General features: G+C 30.0%; 1 protein-coding gene across 2 annotated transcripts in view; it reads left to right on the top strand.

The window, feature by feature from the left end:
* The window catches only part of LOC117170286 (Usher syndrome type-1G protein homolog), a 55,090-nt gene that overhangs the window by 18,084 nt on the left and 26,546 nt on the right, over positions 1-10,460 (top strand). For both annotated transcript variants that reach the window (XM_033356959.1, XM_033356958.1), the window contains exon 2: positions 2,091-2,234. In XM_033356959.1, the coding sequence (XP_033212850.1) occupies positions 2,167-2,234 (68 nt within the window). In that variant the 5' untranslated portion in view covers positions 2,091-2,166. The remainder of the gene's footprint in view (positions 1-2,090; positions 2,235-10,460) is intronic.

Below are 10,460 nucleotides of genomic sequence, written 5' to 3'. Positions count from 1 at the left end.
TTGTCCTTTTTCCAAAAATTTTATTTTTTTATTTTTAATCTTATTTTTTTACAATTACAAGAAAATCTACTCATCCTATCTAAAAATGATTAATAATTAATTTATAGATTTTTTCAGGCAAACATTTTTTGTCTGTTAGTTTTAGTTTGTACGTTGTGTCATTTTCAAAAAAAATTAATATTCTTATTTTGAATTTTAATTTTTACGTCTAAAGCAAAAACTACGTGCCCTATCAAAAATTATAGCTCTTTTTTGGATCAACAAGTTTTGTCTTATTTTTTTCCGTAGCTTGTGCCGCTAGTCCAAAAAAAATTTTATTTTTTTTATTTTTAATGTTTTTTTACGACTAAAAACAAAATCTACGCATTCTATCAAAAAATGATTTATTATAAATTTGTAGGTCTTTCCAGGGCGCGCAATTTTAGCTTATTCATTTTTTTTTGTATCTTGCATAGTTTGACCAAAAAATGGAATTTTTGGATTTTTCACTATTTTTGGTACAATTAAATTTGGAATTTTTAACTATTCGACCAAATTAAAAAATTTGTTATCATAAGCTTGTAAAGCTTTCAAAAAGCAATATTTTTCTTTTGAAATCTTAAAAAAATGTGGTTTCAAAATTTTTGGTACAATCAAATTTTGAATTTTCAACTTTTTGAGAAAAATCAAAAAGGTGTTTAAACAATCTGGTGGGGCATTGAAAAAGAAACATTTTTCTTTTCTTGACTTTTTTTCATATCATGCGTTGTTTGGCTTAAGATGGTGATTTTCGTGTTTTTTGAAGTTTTGTAAATGCTAATACTATTTGAATTTTCACCCAAAATGTCTGGCTAACGAACTTGTCCTTTATTTTAGGACACTAAAAGAGTATACTAAAGGCCAATCCAATCTGTCAATTCTTTCAAAAGTTATCGTGCTCACAATCTAAAAATCTACAGCCACACACACACACACGCAGGCAGACAGACACATTCGTAAACACCTGTTTTTCCGATTCAAGGGGGGGGGGGGTCAAATTTTACACAAATCTAATACCTTCTCTTGATGAGAATGTAAAAATATTAAACTTTAACCAAAAATAATCCAATTTTCAACACAAAAAGTTTTATTTTCAAAAAAAGATGAATTCTTAAAGGAAAATATAATAATAGATTTTTCATACAAAAAAAGTAATCTTAACGAAACAAGTTTATTTTAAGATAATATTTTATTTTTTAACCGTATAGTTGAATTTTTAATCTAAAATAATTAAACCTATACTAAAAGTACGAATTTCCAACTAAGAAAATTAATTTTCTGCCAAAAAAAACAACTTTTTTATAAAATATGCATGAATTTTCAAGTAAATAGTTGAATTTTCTTATAGAAAACATAAAATTTCAAACAATAAAATGAATTTTTAACCAAAAAGTTCATGCAAAAAAAGTTGCAGTTTTTAACTAAAAGAGGAAAAAAAGAAGAGATTAGTTATCTACCAAAAAAAGGCAAATTTTTAAACTAAAAAGTTAAATTTTCAATCAAGTAGTGAAATTTTCTAACAAAAAAGATAAATTTTGGAGCCAAAAAGTTGAATTTTTGACAAATAGATGAATCCTCATTAAAAAAAGCTAATAGTTGATAGAAAAAAGTGACTTCTCAAACAAAAAGGACAATTTGATTCAAGAAAATTAATGTTCTGCAAAAAAATTAATTTTCGATTAGATACATAAATTTTTAAACATTTCGTTGAAACAGTTGGCGTTTCAACACAGTAATATTAATTTTCTACCAAAAAGACTAACTTGAAAAAAATAGTAAAATTTTTAACCAAAGACGAATTTTAAACAAATAAAGATTTTTTGATGCTGATAGAACAAAAATTTATTCAAATTGTTGAACTCTACAGACAAAGTTTTGTCAACCAAACAGTTGAATTTTTAACCCGAAAAGGAGAGATTTGAACCAAGAAGATTAATTACATAATAGTAGATATTTTCACTACAACAATTTTTTATTTTAAATCAAAAACAATAAAATTGTCTTTATTTGACTTTTTTAAAATTTATCATTATTTATTATATTAGTGTTATTTATTTGTCTTTATTTTAAAGGGCAGCACGGGATAACAACTTCGAAATTTTAAAGGAAGCAACAAAAAAGGACTGCAATGCAAGGGACGAAGCAGGAATGACTCCAACACTCTGGGCAGCCTTTGAAGGAAATATAGATGCACTTCGACTTCTTGTTGCTAGAGGGTAAGTCATATTTTTTGTTTTGCTTTTTGTCAAAACTATTTCGTTCAAAACTCTAAATATAGTTTATCTTAAGATAAAATAAAAAAGTAAAACTTTTGTAGACCAACCTCACATTTATCTCATCACAGCATATCTATGATTCATAAACAGATTATTTAGAAAATGTTAATTCTGATAAAAAGATATCTTTTATTGATAGCGGAAATGATGAAGGAATAAAAATAAAGTAGTAAAATGAATTAGTAAAGGGACCTCTATGAGTTCATTGCCAAAGAAATTACTCTTCACCTTCAATCGATCTTTCAGTCACCGCGCAGGTAATACTATTAAGATGTTATAAAAAAGGCAACAATGAAATAATTATGCTCAATAAACCTGTTTGAGATAGTAGGCCAACAGCAACTTTAACAAATTCAAGCTTTTAGTTACTAATAAGTTACTAATTTTTAAAAACTAATGACTCCAATCATGGAACATAAATTAGTTATATCTATATACTGTATATATCTAGTTGTGCAATTTTATTGCGCATCTCATTTCATCTAGAAAACAAGTTTTAGCTTTCTTAATTTTTAAATTAAAGTCAAAAACTTTGTTGAAAAAATCGATTTTCTATCGATTTTTTTACTTCAACACGTGCTTTTGTTTGTCATTTGCTTTATTCATTTTTTTCTAATGCTCGGCGTGATTAAAACTTTTTTAACTTCCAAAGTTTCGTTTATCGAGGGAATTTTGAGCATTTAATAGTTTAGGAGTAGTTATAATTTTATTTAATGTCAATGCGAGAGTTCCATGCCATGTTCGAGAGAATAAGCAAAAACTCACCAGCGAGATTCAGTGAGTTTTTGCTCATAATACGATAAGAGTAGTTATATTTTTAGTAAATGTCAATGCAAGCTGCCGCACCACGTTCGGGAGAATAAACAAAAACTCACCAGCGAGAGCGAGGGAGCTTTTGCTTATAATACGAAATTAATTAAGTTTCTCAGAGAATAACAATTTTACAAATGTAACTTGACAAAACACTCGTGAATTGAACATTGACCTTAAACATTCGTTTTTTAAACAAACCTTTGCACACGCTCATTTAACTTTGTCTAAATCTATTTTACAATAAAAAACAGATCAGTTAATCCTTTACTTTATAATCGATATTGCACATCTGACTGTAAAGATTATATTGAATCTAATTTGAATATTTTTTGCTAAATAAAAGTGAATTATTAAACAATGGCGATTTCTCGTGTTATATTAAAATGGGTAATATACCATTAGCTTTTCGAAGAATAAAACGAAAGAGAGACGAGAGTGTTATAAGCAAAAACTCACTAGAGTATTTATACGCAAAAACTCACTGGAGTATTTATACGCAAAAACTCACTAGAGTATTTATACGCAAAATCTGACTGGAGTATTTATAAGCAAAAAGTCACTAGAATATTTATACGCAAAAACTCACTGGAGTATCTATACGCAAAAACTCACTGGAGTATTTATACGCAAAAACTCACTGGAGTATTTATAAGAAAAATCTCACTAGAGTATTTATACGCAAAATATTACTAGAGTATTTACAGGAAAAAACTCACTAAAGTATTTACAAGCAAAAACTCACTGGAGTATTTATACGCAAAATCTGACTAGAGTATTTATAAGTAAAAACTCACTAGAGTATTTATACGCAAAAACTCACTGGAGTATTTATACGCAAAAACTCACTAGAGTATTTATACGCAAAATCTATCTAGAGTATTTATAAGTAAAAACTCACTAGAGTATTTATACGCAAAATATTACTAGATTATTTACAGGAAAAAACTCACTTAACTATTTACAAGCAAAAACTGACTAGGGAGAGGACGTGGCGTGTCTAGTACACTTGAAAACTCCAGCGCTGAAATTAACTGAAATCTACTCCTAAACTATTTAATATTTTGATTTGAAACTTTCCAAAAAACTTTATTACACTTTTTTACGAATTCTTGTCTCGAGAAGTTTATGCTTGCTTAAAATTTCCTCGATAGACGAGATGCTGAAAGTTACAAAAGCTACAACTTTTTGTCTGGAGGAAAAAAGATGCACAACAAAATTTTACATGCCGATTCATCCTTTTAAACCTAAAATCCGGAATTTTTTTGAAAGCCTCCAAGGAACATTTTCTTTGCATGAGAAAATTGTATGTGCCCTTATTGTTTCCACTTGAAGAATTTTTACGATTGTTGCAGTCTAGTTATAATTGCATAAAAAGAAAGACAAAATACTGCATTCCCATTAAAACAAGGAGACTTTCCGATTAAAATACATTCACAAAAAAATGCTGGTAAAAAGTACCAAAATTCTGGTTAAAACCCCAGAATTTCTTGTAAAATCGTATCAAACATAACATTCTGGTTATTTTAACCAATTTTTTTATGAACCCAATATTATTATAGGTTAGTTTAATCAGTACCCAGATTCGTAACGTCTTTCAAAATTTTAAGATGTGACTACATTAAATTTTTATTTAAATATAAAAATACAATCTATACTTCGTTTTCTATTCAAAAATATGCTAGCATACGGTTAAAGAATTTTAAAACAAAATTCTGTTCTTTTTAATTTATTTGCGAAACTACAAGTTTTGTCTGAAGTCTGAATTAAAAGTGAAGAAAAGGCATTTTCCTATAAAAATATGACATTTATAAACTATACCATAAAGGAAAAATGTTTTTCCTTCTTTCTACGATAAAGTAGATAAAAATTAGTTGTCACTAATTATTGCTCTAATTATTATTATTATTATTTAAAGAGAAACTGAGATGCTTTAAAACTCTAATTCGTAATTGTGTCATCCGGATTTTCCTACATAAAATATGTGACTTCATTATTATTATTTTTTTTTAAGATTATTATATTTTTCATGAGTATCTGCATGGTAACTGTTTTTTTTTATGTCATTATGAAATTCGAAAATCAGACTGACAGTAATTTTATTGTAAATAAGAAAGCATTCTTCCAATTTTCTTCTAAAACTATTAGGTTTTGAAACTGCGTTACAGGAAAAAAAATTTGTTCTTTTATGCGACCGAAATTTTTCTTTTTTTTCTTAAATTCTTTTTTGTGTAAATAAACAAAAAACAAACTCTCCCTCCTAATATAAAAACATTGCATCCCCACGTACTGACTGCTACACTAAGAGGTTAGATTAATGAAAAAGGTGGCTCTTTCCACCCCATATGACAGTTTTTCGTCAAATCAAAATTTCACGTATTTCTGTTTGACAATTATATATAAATCTGTTGAAAACTTATGGTTTAATAAATAAGCTATCTTAATAACCACTGGAAAAATTTTAACTTTCGTTTTTTCAAAATGTATTCAACATTAAGCGAAAAAAATTTTAAAAGGAATTTTAATAACGTTCTTCCTGATATTAATGAAAAAACAGTTACAAAAGAAATAAAATTACTATATTTTTGTTTTTATTTTAAACTTCGCCTAATTTTTTACATGAAAAATTATTTTAACAAACATTCCTCTAATAATAGATTTAATGCTTTCACGATGATTCATTTCGATAAAACGAGATATTTCGGGTTCCAATCGTGTCTAAAACTACGAATTTTGCCGACGCTTCGTCGACATTTGAGTTCACTTCTTCAGGCCTAAACTGAAATTGAGGTATCAGCCTATCAGGTTATAATGTTCTTATGTATACATTCTACGATTTCTGTGATTGGACAGAGCTCCCCACCGTGGGGACTGGTCGAACCTGATTGGCCAATCAAGTTATTTTTTTAATCCGGGAGGACGGAAAGCCAAATCATATTGGTATTATATCAATTGTCTCTATTGTTGTTATTAGGGTGTTTTAAGATTTCGATAGCTTCTCTATGTTTTCTTGGAAAGATATTGTATGTTTTTGCAATGATATAAAAACTTTTTGCATTTTTATCGAAAACTCAAATTTTGATCATACAACAAAAATAATTAAAAATAAAGAATTATGTTTCTTAATCAAAATATGCAAGTTACAAGTCACCCACAAAAGAGCTCCAAATTCTTCATTAATCATTTTTTATGGTGTGCGTTGTTTTTACTTTAAGCTTCGTTTTAATATTAAGAAAAGCATTGAAAATAAAAAATTAATTGCATGTAATGAATTGTAATAATATAAATTGATTGCAACTATACATTTTTCAGGATAGTTTAAAATAAAATTTAGAAATAAGGAACAAAAATATTAAATTGTTCGTTATAAATAAAATATGTACTTTATTTTGCAATTACTGAATTATCAATCCCGGGCCGAGGTACAATAGATGTAATATACATTTGGTAGAATAGTAGAATAGTAGAATAATCTGCCCGCGCAGCAGGCAGATTTTTTTCGTCTAAGAGTTCAACCAATTGTTAATTTTTTTCATGTTTTTTATTATTTTTCAAGAATTAAAAACTTGTCACGCCATAGACTACAAGTTTCCAAGTATTTTTGCCGCGAAGATTTAAGCCTTGATTTAAATAAGTAATTCATAATAACAACATTAAATATTACGAGAAATGCTAAAATTATAATAAAATACCAATTATTCTAGTAAAGTATAGCAAAATATAGTAATATTTTACAATTTCCAAAATAATGAAATACATCCTTTGACCCGAACTCTTGAAATGGAAGTTAATAACTTGTTTTAGAGAAAATTTCGACTAATAAGTAGTCATTTTAATATAAAAATTGAGTTTAAACTTAACAATGACTAAAATAATTAAAAACAGCTGATAATTCGTCGAGATTTTGTGATAAATTAAATGAGTTGCCCCCTTTCATATTTGTAAGCAAAAATAGAGTCATACTTTTTACACTGAGAAAACTATATCGCACAAATTACAATATATATCGCAATTCCTGCGCTATATATCGTAATTATTGCATTATAATAGCGCAAAATCGTGATGTACATTGCAAGTTTTTACATTATATACCGCATAATTGTGCAATCTATATAACGTAAGAAATGGGGATTCCCATCCGTCTACAATAATGTGATTTATTTCAGAGGAAATATATCAGTAAGTACATATTTTTTTGTGTTTTCTGTCGTAGATTCTACATGTTTTACTGAAATTTGCTCACTTCAGCGCGACGCAGTCGACGAGTTCAGAATTATTTTCCTAACCTCAATGAAACTTTCGTCGAAATATGTTTAATCATTAACAGTTGCAGGTCTTATCGGCAGAAAATTTTTTATTTTCTCTGTGATTGTTTTAAATCTAGAGTCCTGATTTATGGCTCCAACTGACTCATACTCTGCCTTTTTCCCATTGCTGCTAAGGACGCAGTAGCAGACAACAGCAAAAAAATTTAACTTAATTTTTGTCTGTGATATTAGTGCATTATAATATCGTACAGAGTCCCGGGACCTGATTGTACGTTATCATGCTGCGCTTTCTTGCAATGTAGAGGTTTTGCGATATCATTGCGCGATATCTTTTTCTCCGTGTACATAAATAAGTTGATCTGGAAACTCTCTTAAGGAACGTATAGGCGCCATCGAAAGTTAACATATGTACAAAATCAATATAATAGCGGGCGCCCATGAAAAATGGATTTAGGTGTCCTATACATTTTTAATCAATAAAAATACTGTAGATTGCATCGGAAAGAAATTAATTTAAAATTCCATAATGTCGTTGATGACAAGAATATTCCTTTCACTTTTACTGTTTACATATGAATAATTTATTATTCGATTTTAAAATATTTTCTTTAATAGAATCCAAAACATGCATCAGGGAATTTCTTAAGAATAATATGGGTGAAAAGAAATTGGAGGACACCTTTTACTTTACTGGTATTACTTACAGGAGTACAAGTGTAAATCGGGGATATTATTGGATATTCTTTTCACTCTTTTCATTGAAATTTGACATATATTTATTTGCTTAAACAATATCATCTTTTTGGGGCGCCCTGGCATGGCTTAGGGGGCGCAGCCGGGAAACACCGGCTGCGTCGCCTTGCTAGTCCGCAACTGCACCTAGTGCTGATTGCATATAATGTTTTAGCCTGACTTTACTCTCATGTTCCTTTATACGTTGGCTCACCGCTCTCCCGGTTTCTCTAATAAATATTTTGCCACAAAAATAAGGGATTTTATATACTCCTGGATCACTGAGGGGTGCCGTTTTGTCTTTAGGGTTATTTAGTAGTTGTCTTATTTTCACAGGTGGTTTAAATAAAGTTTGGATATTGTGTTTGTTGTGAATTCTTCCTATTTGTTCTGAGACACTTCGGATATAGGGTAGGGTGGTGGTCGTTCTGTATTAGGATTTTTTTAACGGTATACAAGGGAGTTCATCACCGATTGTTTTTCATGTACTAATGTGTTATCAGATCTTTTGTAAACTAATACGTCCAAGAAAGACAATTTTCCGTTTTGTTCAATTTCCATGGTGAAGTGGATAATCGGATGTAATCGATTGATGAAATCGAAAAACTTATTTAGTTCATCTCGGCCATGTTGCCAGATGACAAAAGTGTCGTCAACGTAACGGAACCAAAATTCCGGTTTAAGATTGGCATGGTTGAAGATTTTAGTTTCTAGATGTCCCACAAAGACATTGGCTATTACAGGTGAGATTGTGGATCCTATTACTTTCCCTGAGGTTTGTTCGTAGAAATGGTTATTGAAAGAGAATTAAGTATTATTGAGACAGTGAAATATCTCTTTTTATCAAAATAAATCATCGGGAAATCAATAAATATCTTATTAAAGAACTCTACAGTGAGAGTATTCGTACCAAAACCAACACCTTTAGTAAGCTTGGGACTTCGCAAGGTAAGCTACTAATATCCTTAGCTTTTTTGAAACGGTGCAGGGACAAAAAACCTTCCCAAAATTCTGAAAATTGAAAAATAATTTGGGAACATCTACATCCAAATCAATTCCGCATGATACAAGTTTGCTTCTCTTGAAAGAAAGAATACAGCATAATAACTAATCCCAACGGATTAAACAGCTTTCCATTTGAAAACAAAAAATAAAATTGGACAAATTACTTCCAGTAAGGCAAACACAACTAACTGATACAGTAAAAATTTCTGTAACGATCCTCTCGACAATGAAATGATTTCAGCCTTATCTAAAGGACATAATTTTGCAGTAGCTCCTTCGAAAGTCTCGAAAGAAGAAATCATCAGCAATTTTGAATCCACGACATATACCCTTCAACCCGAAAAAACGAATGACATACTAAGTAGGACGGTTAACATTTTAAGCCAAGCTCAAGTTCCCTGCTTAAACTTAACAAAACAAGAAAAAACCGCAATTAAAGAACTCAATCAAAGTGAAAACATTATAACATTACCTGCAGACAAAGGCAACACAACAGTAATAATGAATAAAAAAGACTATAACAACAAAATCATGGACCTTCTAACCCCAAGACATCATATTGAGTTTCGACATAGTATCCCTCTTTACGAAAGTACCAATCTCTCATACAATTGATATTAATAAATCTTTTACAAACTTCCCTTCTGAGCTTGTACCTTTGATAGAACACTGTCTCAATAATACTTACTTTTCTTTAAATAACCAATTTTACGAACAAACTTCAGGGGCAGAAATGGGTTCCCCAATCTCACCTGTAATATCCAATGTATTTGCGAAACATCTAGAAACTAAAATAGTCAAACAAGCCAAGCTTAAAGCGGACATTTAATTCCGTTACGTTGATGACACATTTGTCATCTGGCGACATGGACGAGACGAACTAAATAAGTTTTTCGACTTTATCAATCAATTACATCCTAATATCCATTTCACCATGGAAATACCAGGTGTATACATATGAAACCGGTATTTTTTCAAGAAAAAAACACATTTATTTCAAGAGAATGATAACAAATATTTTATTCAAAGTATGCGCCCTCGCTGGCTACACATTTTGTCCACCTCTCAGGCAATTTATGGATACCTTTCCAAAAAAAGTCTTCGTTTTTTGAAACAAACCAGTCATCAAGCCATTTTCCAACATTTTCGTAAAAAGTGAAGCGCTGTTCGCTGAGTGCGTGCCCCATCGATGCAAATAAGTGGTAGTCGGATGGAGCCAAGTCTGGCGAGTAAGCGGGGTGGGGTAGCAGTTGCCAGCTGTACGACTCAACCAATTCCCGAATCAGTTTTGTCCGGTGTGATGGTGCATTGTCATCGAGAAAAATCACTTTTTCATGCCTAGTTTCATATT

Source organism: Belonocnema kinseyi, chromosome 3 (assembly GCF_010883055.1).
Source record: "Belonocnema kinseyi isolate 2016_QV_RU_SX_M_011 chromosome 3, B_treatae_v1, whole genome shotgun sequence".
In the NCBI taxonomy this organism is placed as follows: domain Eukaryota; kingdom Metazoa; phylum Arthropoda; class Insecta; order Hymenoptera; family Cynipidae; genus Belonocnema; species Belonocnema kinseyi.
Note: the sequence above shows the minus strand (reverse complement) of the source record. Positions and strands in the feature narration are given on the sequence as shown.